The sequence below is a fragment of the Myripristis murdjan genome, chromosome 9, assembly GCF_902150065.1.
Source record: "Myripristis murdjan chromosome 9, fMyrMur1.1, whole genome shotgun sequence".
Lineage (NCBI taxonomy): Eukaryota > Metazoa > Chordata > Actinopteri > Holocentriformes > Holocentridae > Myripristis > Myripristis murdjan.
In genome coordinates, this window is record NC_043988.1 from 15,291,055 (window position 1) to 15,305,715 (window position 14,661).

At 43.2% G+C, this 14,661-nt stretch overlaps 1 protein-coding gene across 1 annotated transcript in view; it reads left to right on the forward strand.

Annotated features, from left to right (window-relative positions):
* Positions 1-2,001: 2,001 nt before the first annotated feature.
* Positions 2,002-14,661, forward strand: part of LOC115365904 (drebrin-like protein) — a 35,744-nt gene continuing 23,084 nt past the window's right edge. Inside the window, exon 1 of the mRNA XM_030061116.1 lies at positions 2,002-2,312. Coding sequence (XP_029916976.1) covers positions 2,221-2,312 — 92 coding nt within the window. The 5' untranslated portion in view covers positions 2,002-2,220. The remainder of the gene's footprint in view (positions 2,313-14,661) is intronic.

Consider the following 14,661-nt stretch of genomic DNA (forward strand, 5'->3'; position numbering starts at 1 on the left):
CACACACACACACACACGCGTGCGCACACACACACACACACACACACACACACAAACAATCATTCCCACATTTAGACCCCATCTCTAACAACAGCTGCCACCGCACCCCAGCAGAGGAAATGCCAAAGTCCTCTGAAGTGGAGCATAACAGCACTACAGTTCACATCCACAGTGAAGAGCGGAGGGGCTGGAGGGGCAGGAGACCCTCTAATAGCAGGAAGTTGTAAGAATAATAGTGGCATGGGGATGTCATGGCCTCTGTCGCTTTGGCATGCAAGCTTTGGCCTTAACAGAGATGTGCTGTGAGTGTGTGTTTGTGTATGTGCACACGCACACATGTTGGTGGTGATGCGCCCTTTTCAGACAACTTTGTATCTAAGGGCTTACCCACTATGGCTTCTGTGGGGAGAAATGCCACGCTGAACTCAGTGTGGCAGTGCTTACAGTGACACACACACTATGTCATGCTTGCACTGCAGTCTGTGGAGGCTTGACAGCTGGAAAGTGCTATGTCAGATTTGTGACTCTATTTTTTACTGCCTCTTAAGAATACATGGCAATGCCAGAAATAACTCAACGTATTAATTTATTTTGTATTTGCTACATAGTGCTACTAGTTATGGCCCTGACCCTGGCATCATTACAAAACAGTTGCGAACCCGACAGTGAAAAATGAGGTCAAAGAGGCTACATGAAAAGAGGAAAGGGGGTGGTGTGGAGAAAGATGAAGATAGAAACTCTTTGCCTTAAAAGGAAGTTGTTATTTTTATGAGTGGCTGTGTTTGGTGACTGTGTCAATCCAATATTCACCAGAGGATTAGTCAGCCACCATCCACTGTTCCCAGATCAAATCTTGGTAGGAATAAACATGGCCTGGCACATTAGACATTATAGAAACTGATCTGAGATGTAATCTCATGGGATGAAATCCAGCCTGAGCCCGACACATTAGAAAATAAAAGGCTGTGACTTTTATCCTCTACATCTGTCCTGGATTATCCAAGAATGACTGCTAAGTAAATTACAGAGCTCAGGAACATTCCCATAATCCGAGATCATACACCCCCATGACCCACAGCGGAATACCGGTGTGTGCATGCAAGTGTGCATGTGTAACTAAATGTGTGTGTTTGCATGTGTCAAAGAGAGAAACAAGGGGTTTAACAGTTTAACTAGAGTTCAACACCTGTGTGTGAGTGCATGTATGAGTGTGTGCGTGAATGTGTGCAGTCATTTGTGTGTGTGTGTGTGTATGGTCTCTGCATGTATGTGTGTGTGTGGCACTGTTGGGTAGCCACTGAGCAGACCCCCAGCCGTTCTCAAACACTGGAACAGCCTCCCCTGTTCTTTTTTTTTTCATGTGCCGCCTGCTTCAGACTCAGTTCCCATGAAATTGGCCCTTCTTTGGCTTGTTCAGCGATGGTCTGCACTGTAAATGGTTTCTCTGGAGTCTGCCAAGGGCCGCTGGGGGCCAACTCAAAGACCCGAGGAGACAAAGAGAGACTGACAGTTCCAAAGCTGCCGCACTGCCCCTCTTTAGCACCCCAGTCTCTAAACCACACCAACATCTCCTATTCCCCCTTAAGGGATGTCTGAGTTCACTGCTCAGACACCATAATTATTTGAATTATACAAAATGAATAGTTTTCATGGATTGTTCCATGCTGTTGGTCCAGGTGCCATTCATTTGCTAAGATCATTATGTAAATATAAGCAGAGGTGTTGCAAAACCACCCCAGACTATTTGACTGTTTGCCATGTCACCTTAGAGTCAATAAAGGTCATCTGATGAATATTGCTGTTAGAGAGGAGAATGCTCAGAACAGACTGTCTCATTATCTGTACAGGAAGTTGAGTGATTGTTGCACTGTGAGCGCTTTTCTTCCAAGTGACCCAGCTAGTGAAGTCATTATGCTTTCCACCCTCTCAACGGGAGGTGGGGCTTTTGGTGAAAACTTATTCCATCTCGCTGCACAAAGTCTGGTGTGCAGTCCCAGTCTCCTCCACGCTGTGAGTGCGCAGCGCCTGCACCGATCGCTGCAGTTTGAAACTTCAGCTCACTTTGCATGAACCTGGCTGCATACCCACACTGTCGTTTCCTCGGCCGTGAACGCTCCTCGGTGTTTCGGTGTGGCGGTCCCCTGCGGATACTCCGAGCCCATAAACCGTCTGGACAAGTGAAGAGAGGATCCCCGGGAGTGGTCTGGAAACTTTGCCATCATGACCACGCGAACGGTCAACCTTGATACCTACAGCCTGTCGCTGCTCACGGCCAAAGAGGACATCCTCAACCCCCGTTCCTCCACCAACTGGTAACACTGAAAGCTCTTGTGAAAAACTACCTCTACCTAACACTGTATAGCTGAACTAGGTTACATTTACCAATAACATAACGGAATAATTACACAATGAATGATTAGTCATGGGCTAGGCTCATTATTATGATAACCACGAAAAGTGTAAACAGAAACTTACAGCAAACTCCATCCTGTTTGAAAGAGTCGTGCAGTCTACTTACTTATTCATAACCAGCGGCCTGTTGTGTAACCAGAGGCTTGTTTTAATTTATCCAGTGATTGAAAAGGACACTGAGATGGCCAACCAAGAGATGGCACGCCACCAGGATTACATTTACAGGACCAGCAAATTCAGATTAGTTTGGCAGAGGCTGTGTAAGTGGCTCAGAGATGCATTGGCTCTCACCGCCATCCTCTGGGTGTGCATGGGTTTTGGTTGGCCGCCCATTACGCACGCCAGGCGGCTCTGCTGGTTACCTGTGTGGCTCAGAGCGCAGCAGCTGGCCCGCAGCCCGCTGGCCGTGAACCGAGCCGGTGCTCAATGACTCGGCTATTCTCCCCCCGGCAGCTCTGCGGCTTCATTCTTTGTGTTCAGGCTCGGGTTTCTGCTGATGTGCTGATGTTTGAAAGAGGGGTTGTCTTTCAGTCAGATGCCATGCATCTTGACAGACAGCATATCGGGCACGCTGGAGTGGAACCCGCATGCGTAACTTAATGTGAAAGAGCAAATGCAGTAATTAAACCGAGTGCAAAAGCAAAATGAAGACCACAAGAGTTAAAATCATGAACTGTTTCCTTTTCAATTTTAGAATCATGACTTGAATATGTTTTGCACTTTTTAAGTAACTCTGTAAACCATGAAAAAGTGAAAAAAAAAACCAAAAAAAAAAACAACAAAAAAAACTATCATCCAGTGTGCAGTGTGTATAGTGACACCATGTCAACTGTAACCTGACAACCTGACACTTGGCTTGTTCCTCCCTCTTGTCACAAGGGTTGGCTGCGTCATCACTATGGTGACTTATCCATCCTGTCCAAACAATATCAGTCTCCAACTGTGTGTGTGTGTGTGTGTGTGTGTGTGTGTGTGTGTGTGCGTGCGCGCATGTGTCTGTGTGTGCATGTGTGGTATTTTCAACTCTGGCCTCAGACACAGCGTCACTGGCTACTCAGCTTGCCTAGGGAGGAAGTAGACATAGTATGACCACTCTCTTTTCCATGTGTCGACTTCCATTGATGACAAACTAGCCTATCACCAAAATTACTGCACATTCCAAGTTATTGCCCAGAGCAGTGGGCCAAGGCATAAGCCTACATGTGTGCTCATGTGGAAGTAGAGAGCTCATTCTGTCTCTCTCTGTTTCATCTTCCTTTAGCTCACATCTCTTTTTGCCATCAGGCTTGCCTGCCCACTTTCTTCCCCTCTTTTTTCCTGGCTCTCTGCTAAATGCTTACAGTAAAAAAGACCTAAGTGAAAGAGAGGCAGAACACTGAGAGTAAAACTGTGAGACATTTTTATGTGGTTTTCCATAAAGGCAGAACATGCTTTGTTTGCTTTCCTAAACATCAGATCTTACAGTGGGAAGGTGTGTGAAAGTTGCAGTGTTTAGGGGCAACACCACCATAGTGATACTTCACCAATCCAGCAGTTTTTCATTGCAGAGCTTTACACACTAAGGTCTCAGTGAACAACAGCCCTGGACTGTGTCACTGCCAACCCACTGCTTGTCAAACAGTCACACACACTCATGCACACACACAGACACACACATACACACATAGTATTCACACACGCACAAACCCATAGACTCCACATGCACGTGCTTGTTTGTGTGTATGAAAGAAAGAAAAAAAAAACAGAGTGAGAGAGGGAGATCCCACAGCATTGACTAAACCCGCTTTAAAAGGCTAAAAAAAAAGTTGGGTCAGGGGGAATAATGACGTCATGATTCCCGCTGTCATACCACTGAGGTGCTTATGGGCACGTGCATGTTTGTGTCTGCATGTGCATGTGTGTGTGTGTTTGGACGGGTGTGTATGGTAGTTTGAATGTGAATATATTTGTATGTGGATATGCCTGCATCTTGCAAAAGCTATTAAAAATGAGTAGGGGTTGAAAAGTTTGCACCAAGAGGGAAGGAGGGTTGTTTTGTTGAACACTCCCACCCCCACCGTGTGGCCTTGAGGTCCCTGTGTGTATTATCTAATGACCTTGTGTCGTGAATGGGAAACAGGCCCTTTGTGGGAAGGCTGTGAAGAATAGAGGAGCAATCTCAATGCATCCCTCATTCAGACCTCGCTATTCAACACACACAGCCTTGGAGGTCTCTCCTCGCTCTCCCAGACCACTGAGGACAACAAAGTCTCTCACACATACATAGTCTGGAAACCAGCACTGTCTGCCTGCCTGCATGTGTCTTGTGTTTATGTGAGCTTAGTGAGAGAGAGAGGGAGTGAGGGAAAGAGAATGCATGTTCAATTAAACAATATTCAGAACAGGAAATACTTCTAACTCTTCAGCAGCAGAAGTCATGACATGTTAATATCCATTTACACTCAGAATACATTATTCAGACAGAGATTTTTTGTAAAGGCAGTCTGGCTTATATGGCCATGTGCACATGGAAATTTTTGCCAAGCAAGTCTGCCGACACATTTATGAGCTTATTTTGCATTCAGAAAATACAGGTTCAGCTTAAGTTAGAGCACGAACTTGGTTCAGAAAATTCCCCTTTCTTCTTTCACAACTCAATGCAGTCAGTCAGCACTTTGTTCTGCTACAAATGCTGATGATCAAAGGCATCTTATATGTAATCCACCCAGCAGCGAGATAGTGTGCAAATATAAACAATTTTCCAATGATTTTTCAAAGCGGCATGCATCGCTAGAGGGATCTTAATGCCAAGCATCAAATAGAATGTGGCACCAGGTCAGTCAAGTGTGCAAAAGAATGAGAAAAAGAGCGGATAAATCAGTTAAGAAAAAATGTTTACAGCATTGTTTCAGTCCTGCACAACATATCAGATGGGAATTCTTATTGCGCTGTGCAGCAGCATGACCTCTATTCATCAGAGCTGGGTGTGGGCTGTATCCACACATCTGTGGGCCCTGGTGACTTTGAACACTAACAAACACACCTTCTTCTTGGACTTCTCTTTTTGCAGTCTCCACTCTGCTAGTGTGTGCTGTGCCTGTGTTAGAATTTGAGTGTATTCACTTGTGGGAATTTATTACAGTCAAGCAATGACGCATAAAGTAAATACATGATTTCATTGGTAATAACAGTGCCATTCACTGACTGTAGATAGATCATAAGTGTGAATCACTCATGCCCTCATTCCAAGTCAGAATCCTTTAGTCGTGATGTTTTAAGCATAGAAATATTGCTTAGATCACTTATTAGATCACCAGACCAAATCAGTGTTACAATGAATTAACCTACATTTTGCTATTTCTGTGACTGTGTGCAGTTTAATCAGCATTTTTTGAATATGTGGCGTCATCAACTAACTAACATAAAGAACTACCTCAGTAACTTCATTTTACTTTTATGGGTGAGGAAGTGTATCCCTTTTTCCAGAGAAAAAAACCTACCTTGCTGGACCTCATTCAGTAACCAACAAAAGGAAGTGTTTATTAATGATATTGCACATTATAATCTCTTGTTTCTTGCTGTTTGAAGCCAGAAGATTGTTTGTGTATGCAAATATTAACCAAACATTTACACAGTAGAGATAACACATGTGAATCTTGTTATGGCTGGTTTACTGACCCACATTTAAAAAAAAAAAAAAAAAAAAAAAAAAAAAAAAAAAAAACTTGTACCAGGCCAGGGCAGCCTCTTAGTGATTTGATGGTGCAAGAATTTCCTGAGAAGTTAAGTTGAATTTCCTGAAAAATCATGCACAGCCTGCACTCTTGATTTTTTTTGGCATGAGGGTGCCTGCCAACTGACAGACCACTGTCGCCAAACGGTAATGTTTTTGAATTAAACATATCAAGTATCACTCGTAGTTTTGACCCATATTCCAGGAAGATTGCTTTGTCATAATCCAGCAGTTTTCCTTCATTTTGAAATTCACCTCTGTCAACACTTCTAAGGTTCCTCTTTTTACTGTGTGCGCCACATGTGACCGTCCGCAAATGCGATCCTGTTGCCGCAGCCTGAAATTTTGTTCTCTTGCAGTTGTCAGAAAGTAGAGAGAATCATCTGACAAACAATCCTCTGAGAGACCACAAGTATTATAATAGAGTGTGCTATTCAATCCTATTTTCAATATTTGGAGCAGGCTGCAGTTACCATACAGAAATCTTTGATTACTTAAATGTAGGCACGTAGTTCATTTCGGTTCATGTCTAGAACTGAACAACTTGTTTTTATGCTATCTATATCCTCATTAATCCTATCTCTGATTTTTGACAGTCTTTTGGAGCTTTAAAGCAATTCATCTCACCAATTTTCATTAAAATAACAGCACACTACCCTCTGTGTTGCAGTTCTCTTTTTGGATCAGGTTCTCTGATCTCCTGTGAAAGGCCTCTCCCGTTGATGATAAATGGATGAGCTTTTATTCCAGTGTATAGGCCTGGGGTGTTTCTGTTGCTACTACCTGCCAGAGTTTCCACAGGCTCATGCATGATTAACCAAAGCCTAAAGAGTTCCTGGGTCTAAAGTTACCGGCTAGATGGAACACACCTGTGGGTGGGGAGAGGATGGGAGGGAGGAAGGTGAAACGAAGGCCTTCTGTTTTCTGTTGATGTGCTTGCTTGAGCGCATATGCTTGTTTAGAAATAAATTGATAAGAGTCCCAATCATGCCATACCTCCTGACTCCAGACTGTACATAGATGTGCAGCAAGCTTGTACGCAAAGGTAAACAACCATTATCGATCAACCAAATGCCTGAGCTTCCTTGCATGCCCTGTCAGTGTTAAGTTGCTTAACACATCAGCCCACCTATCAAGAGAGCAATCCGACGGCAGTTAATGCTTGCTGTCTGCATGTGAGCTGTTGTGTAATCCTCATCTAGGTGTAAGTAAAGGTTTTCATAACTTAAGGAAGAGAACAAACGGTCTGGTTGGTTTCCTCCAGCCGTTCAGGATAAGGCTTCAAAGACCTCACATTGTGCTGTTATCAAGCTGAATGATAACACGATATGTTTGATCACATTCTGATATAAATAATGGTGCAAACCGGAAGTTAAAGGGCAGTTTCACTGAACCATTACTCAGATCTCTTCCTCTGCTCTCTGCTCAGTAGTTTGCAGTAGCTGTCTGATCTCTACTGATTTCCAAAGGAGCATGGAGGTGTTTACAGGATGTTGGAAGCTTTGTAAAGATGTAAGACCACGGGTATGAAAAGAAGGAGGTTCTTCATGTGTGAGCATTCACTGCACTGCTGATAGGGCTACCCTTTTATTGAAGTAAATCACCTTATGCAGGTTGTGGTATCTGAAAAGTAGTGCCCTTAGCTGGCCTAGCGTCTTGTGTGAGCAAGTGTGTGGGTGGCAAATGGTGGTAGATGATGGTAATGATGGATATAATGGCTGTTATATGGGGGTTCCTATGTTTAGGTGAACTTAGAGAATGAGCTGAGCAGTAATCACTAAACAACTGCCTGCTGCTCCTTTAAACACTGTTTAGATCCATGTTGGGTGTAGGATGAAGCTGCGGGGTAATAGTAGGTCTCAGGCATGATGGGTCTTGACTGCATAAGGTAAGGTGTTTGTTTAGGTTTGCGTGTGTGTGTGTGTGTGTGTGTGTGTGTGTGTGTGTGTGTGTGTGTGTGTGTGTGTGTGTGTGCGCGTGTGTGCTCTTGATCATGCAGATTGTCGGGTATAAGACCACAAACTGAAATGGCGCTGTAAGTGTGCGTTGCAGATGCGGTAGGTGGGTTATGTAATGTAATGTAACATAATGTGATGACTTGATGGCACACAAGCACTGTTATTTTCTGTTATGTATTTTCCATTTGGAGCAAAGTAAAATAAAGACATTGAGAGAAACAAGTGGGACTCCCTCCACTTGTTTGGGAGAACATTTTACCCAATAACCTTGAAGGTATCCTGTTAGCTGTCCTCACACCTGACCTTTTTATCAAGCCCGCCTTTCCTTCATGACAGTGCCTCAGAGCAGTTGACCTTAATCCAAATGCCCTCAGCACATTGTTCCCAGTGGAAGTCTCCCCTTTGTATGCCTGCAACACTGGAAACAACAAACAAGTTATTGTTCCTCTTTGCAGTCCAAGATAAAGGCAGTCAGGCACTCTGTTGCAAACTCTGCCTGTGTCTTTGTGGAGCCAGATACATTTTTTTCAAACAAATGTTATGAAAAATAGAGGTTGGATTGAGGAGGATTGCTCATTTAATCTAACCACTAGCCCCTTGACAATAAAGAGGGTGTGATGTTTCCAAGGGTGTGTCAGACTCAGCTGTCTAAAACATCTGTATGTCTACGTTTCTCCAAACATTGGCCAGATGATGAATGTGGTGTGATGGGTGACAGCATGATATCACACAGATTCTTCCACATTTGGACATTAGTTTATGCTAGGGAATATGACAAAAAAAAAAATAAATAAATAAATACTCGCTGCAACCAGGCCCTTGCCATTTAAACAAATTGAAACTTTTGGGGTACTATAACAAACCCATCTAGATGCTGTTACTGCACTTGGATTGCAAATTGTAACACTTTTCATTGCGATACGGTGAGGCACACAGTGTTCTCTGTTATTTCTACAACATTCAGAGCAGGTCTCACACAGCTGTCTCATGCTTCAGGAGCCAGGAATGATGCTCTTGAGTTAGCCTGAGTTACAGATCTCCTTAAGTCCTCTTATGGGAGTAGGTCACCCAAAAAATGAAAATTTTCTCATTATCTGCTCTCATGTTGAAACACATGTTGAAGTTTATATGTCCTCATAATGAATCTGCTAGCACTAGCCTTCCACTCCAAACAACATAATCCACATGCTCGGAGGCCCAATAATTTCACTGTGGGTCCAAAAAAAATCCAACATGTTACTCATTATCTTCAGTATTTTCAACACTTGTTCTGCACTGTGCCAACTTTTACAACGGCAACACATAGATGCTGCCTTCAAATGTAGCCTGTATCATTGGCATTATTTGTAGGAATGACCCTAGAAAGTGGTAAATATCGATAAAAGGAAAAGCGGAATTTTACATAATACCAGAGATGTGACATGCTCATTTTTTTCTTGTGTCTAGCATATACAATGACCTTTAGCCAATAAACCTGTTACAATTCTCAATTTCCCTCACTCTGTTGTTGCTGTTGTAGCTCTGTTCCACTTGGTTTGTAATATAGTGAGCAAAAGGCTACTTTTGTTTCATGAACCATTTTGTTATTTTTGACTAAAAAGTGCATGACAAGTTGTATTCACAGCTGTAAGACCCAGAAGTGTGAGCTTGCAAGCAGCACATGAAGGCAGCAGGACTCTTACAGTAAATCACTGTAGGGCGACCAGAGCTAATGAGGTAAATAATGGGCTGTTTGGAGTAATTTTATGCACATTTTTTGCCTCTTTTGGAGCTCTACAGAACCAATTCCCAGTCACTTTGCATCTTCTGAAAAAGGCTGAGCAACACTACTACTGTTAAACTCAGTTTTTGTACAGACTTCATTCACATGATGGTGAGCAGATAATGACAGAATTTATATTTTTGACTGAACTATTCCTTAAGATGAAGTGATTTCAGCTTTATTTGTATTTGATGTCATTCAAGATTTTCTTTCTTACTTTCATTTGCCACAAGTTTAAAGCCGGTGCTTTTTCTCCTCCAGTCTGATTCGTGTGAGATTTGCATCTTAGTTTCAAGACCCTCAATAAATGTTGTGAAAAGAAAGCTGTGAGCCTTTTAGTGCATGCTGAAACAGGGAGGGCTCCGTCATGTTTTGCGTTGTTTTGTCTCATCTCTTTGTGAATGCGCCAAGCACAACACTAGCAACGCTTGACAGCCATGAATCTCTCCACACACCGTAACATTTAATCGTAATTTTGCTCTTAATTACACAGCTATGAGATCATCGGACACACACGCTGACACACACATTGTACACACATGTGGATGCATGCATGCACATAGAAACACAAACACTGATTTAGTTACGATGACCCACCCCTTGTCTTTATTCAGGCTGACCTGTCTGACACTGTGAGGGATCATCAGCTGTGTTTGCTGAGTGATTTAGTGCCATTGCACCATGGTAACAAGATAGACAGTGATGTCATGACATTTGAGGGTTAACTATTGGCGTCTACAGCAAAGCCACACTGGATGCAGGGACTCAACTGAGGACTCAACTGTGTTTTCCTTTCTTTTGTCTTGTTTGGTCACTAGTGGTGGTGGGATTGGGTTGAGGGTGGGCGGGGGGAGTGGGGCTCTGTTGTCCTGACTACCCTGGTGGGAAAGCTAGGTTGTTATTTGTTAAGACAGACTGAATGAAAAGGGGGGAGATGAGTGGAGAGGGGAGGAGGGAGTGAATGAAGTGGCCGGGACACTTGGTGAGAAATAGAGGAATGAAGAGATGAGGAAGAATGACAGATGAAAGGAAAAAGAAAGTTTTGCAAGACACTGAAGACATAAGTTTAACATTGATTTAGACAAAGAGGCTGTTGAAAAGATAAAATAGCGGATTTCAAGGGCGGCTGAAGTAAGCAATCGAGTTGGAGCACAGCGAAAGAGCTGACAAGGGGGCGCAGCGAAAGATGAGAGGACAGGTGGAGGGGTGAGGAGGACAAAGACAGATCAAAGAGTGCAGACGGGCAGCAGAAAAGATGGGCCAAATTGGGTCTAAGTGGATATGGCCTACTTGAGAGAGTTAGCTTGCTGTAATTGAAGGAAATGGCTCAAGATAAGATCCTTGCATATTTTTAATAGTTCCATAACTGTTGCAGAAAAGGGAGGCCAGTATCTGTGTGTCTGTATGTGTGTGTGTGTGTGTGTGTGTGTGTGGGTGTGGGTGTGAGTATGTGTGAGTGTGTATGAGTGTGTGTGTGTAGCAGTGTGGGACAGCATGGACAGGAAATGCCAGAGCAATCCCTGTGGACTGCTACTTTGGAGGGGCTCATTTATCATCACTCATTCCTCTCCCCTCCTCTCCTCTCTCCTCTCCTCGTCTCTCTTCTCTCCTCTCCTCTCTCCTCTCCTCTCCTCTGCTCTCCTCTCCTCTCTTCTATGAAATATATACATTTATTTCCCCACACCTCCCCTGTACAGCTTTCCCCGTCAGGTGCAAGGAGGAAAATTCAGCTCCCATCTTTCTGTCTGTTGCCCCGTGAACATACTGTGCACCTCTCTGTGAAGGTCCCCTTGAGAGTCATAACAATTTACCCCATAGAGACCCATGACAATTCCTCTGTAATACCTCAATCAAGATGCTTGCCCCCTATAAACATACTCTTCTGCCCCCTTGGCAACCCCCTATACACTCTGGCTGTATCCCATTGTGTGTCACTCTTAAACGTGCCCCTCTCAACCTCCCTATGTGCTTCCCCTGGTGTTTCTCATCGTCTTTCCCAGTGTGAACTGCACATTTGTGTTGCCTGGTTTCCTTTTTTTTTTTTTTTTTGAGCCAGAAAGTATCCCTCTTTATGTGGACACTCTCTATATGTACCCCATCCCTCCTTTAAACGCACACTTTCTCAGCATTGAACTCAGTGTACCCGTTGCTGTACCTCATTAAAGCCCCTCTCAACGATTTTCTCCTCTTTTGGCTCCGGGAGCTACAGTCTTATCGTAATCAGCGTGAGTTTTGGGCTGGACTGCTGATAGGGCCTTTGACTATTTTGGCTGCACTTTTGAGTAAAACAAATAAAAAGCTATAATGAGTTCTGCTCCACTGTACAGCATCTATACAGTGTAGACACCTTAAAACTGAAGAGCATGTAAATTAAATTCTGTATACTCAGGTACCATCAATATTGTAACATTAGGGCATGGAATATACTTTTTTAAGAGCAGGTTTTGATAATCTTAAAGGATAATTTTGCTATTTTTCAACTTGAGCCTTATTTTTCCTCCTTTTGGGGTCCAAATGCTGGTCTGAGACTTACGGTTGAAAAGTTGCTTTGAGTTTAAACATGCTGTTTGTCACCCGCTTTACTGAGATGCACACTCTGACACGCACGCACACACACACACACACACACACACACACACACACACACACACACACACACACACACACACACGCACACACACTTACCCAACCGGGGAGGTCTAGACTTCTTCCTCCCTCTGAACTGAAATATCTCATTTATGTCTGAAAGGAAGGATATTGTTTCTGTGAAACTCTTTCTCAAAGGTTTATGAAATAGATTGCCTGGCCTGGCATTTTGCTTTCATATTATGTCTTCAGACAGACATACACACACACACACACACACACACACACGCACAGCACCCGCCACACATGGTGGTTAGGATTAGATTACTGAGAGAGCAATGTGGTGGCCAAGTAATTAGTACATGTACAGCTCATTTTACACAACAAGTGACTAAAGTTATCTGTGGATTAGCTCATAGTTGCAACACTACACCAGCTGTTGTCTACTGAACGCACCACTGCAGCCACAACTAAGCACTTCATCACCTGACAACTGGTGGTGCAGCTGTGTGACACCCCAGTCTAAGTCCCCAGTTTTGGGACATTCATCATTGTTTTCAAGACATTTTGAACTGACCACAACTGTATAGCAGCCCTCTTTCTCTTTCTCTTACTCTGTCCCTCCCTCCCTCTCTCCTCTTTTCCATCTGCTTCGGCACAGACAGTCCTATTCTCTCTCACCGATCCTTGGCAGCGATTTAATTACTTATTTGTTTAGTTTGTCATATTCTAAACTTCTTTGGCTCCATGTTTTGCTGAGAGCAGAATTTTCCATCCCTCCCCTCCTCCATTCGGCATTCCATCCGCTTTCTCCCTCTGCCTCTGCCCCTCGCCACCTCACCCCCTACTCCCCTCATATTGTATTTGCACTCTCTGTTCTTTTTTTTAAACTTTTTTTTCAAAAGCCTTGCTCAATTTTCCTACATTTTTTGTGGCGCTGATTTTGCTACTCTCTGTTTTCTTTTCTTTTCTTTTTTTTTGGTATTTTTCCCCCCTCTACTTTCTCTTTTGTTTTTTTGCCTCATAACAAAGCCCTTCTTATTTTGGTCATTTGTCCTGTTGCTTCCCATTCTCTTCTCTCATACTCGAGGTCATATGGCTTAATAGTCTCCCAGGGGAGTCGGCTGCATCCTCTACCCAGGCAGAACTGGACTCACTGTGGTCACTGCTCTGCCACGTACTGTGTTCTGCTGTAATGTATACTGATAATGTTACACAATATGGACATCCCACCAAGCATCCTGATGGGTCAAATAGGCATTCTGCTTATGTTTCAAATCAACATCAGAGCACATGTTGCTGTGTAAATGAGACATGCTGCCCCATCTTTACTCCGCTACTAGTGCAAATTATCAGAGACTATGAAACATTTTTTTTTGGCGACATTGTATAAAGATTTATTTTGGATGAGCTACCCAGTGAATCAGTAATGTCCATTTTTATTCATTTGTTCATTCGTGTATGATGAGAAAAAGATGATTTTAAAAAAGGAAGGAGACAAAACCAGAGGAAATAACAAACAGTTTCGCAGTATCGCCGGTGGATGATCTTAGTCAACATCCTGTGCAGTCACGCTGTCAAAGTTTTCAGTATTTGAAGCATGCAAAGCGAGCTGTGGCTTTTGCATTATTTGGTTTGCACTGGAGCCACTCGGACTCTCCAGCGGGTAGCAAAGGAACTATTTGTCTAACTTGCTAGCCTTTCCCTTGATGTGGTGAGATTTAGCTGAACCAAAGAATGAAACAATCAACCATTTTTTTTTGTCAAGCACTCAACACTTTTGCGTCATTCCTGTCTCTATTACTGCCATGGCAGTTATAATAATAATAAAGAATACGGAGAGCAATATTGTTTAATTATAGCTTGGGGCACTTACATCAGTATTACATCAGCACAATAACAGAGCTTTTCTTGTCATGTAGGAGCAATGAAACATTTTTTTTAAAAATGTATCATTAGAATACAAATGGAAAATAACAGACATACTAAATACAAGCTTTCAGTCTGGAGCGGCACCACTATTACTTAATAAATCTAATTTTAGACTTTATTGGATGTGAAGCGTTGAGTAAATTAAACTCTCTAAATTAAAGTCAGTGTGTGTATGTGTGTGTCCAATGTAGGATACCCTGAGAGCTTGTTTGGCCAGTGTAAATGCTGTTGATTGGGACTTGGCACTGTGCTCTTACTGGGTCAAGGGTACTGTGCCAGGCACTATCATCGGCAGCAGA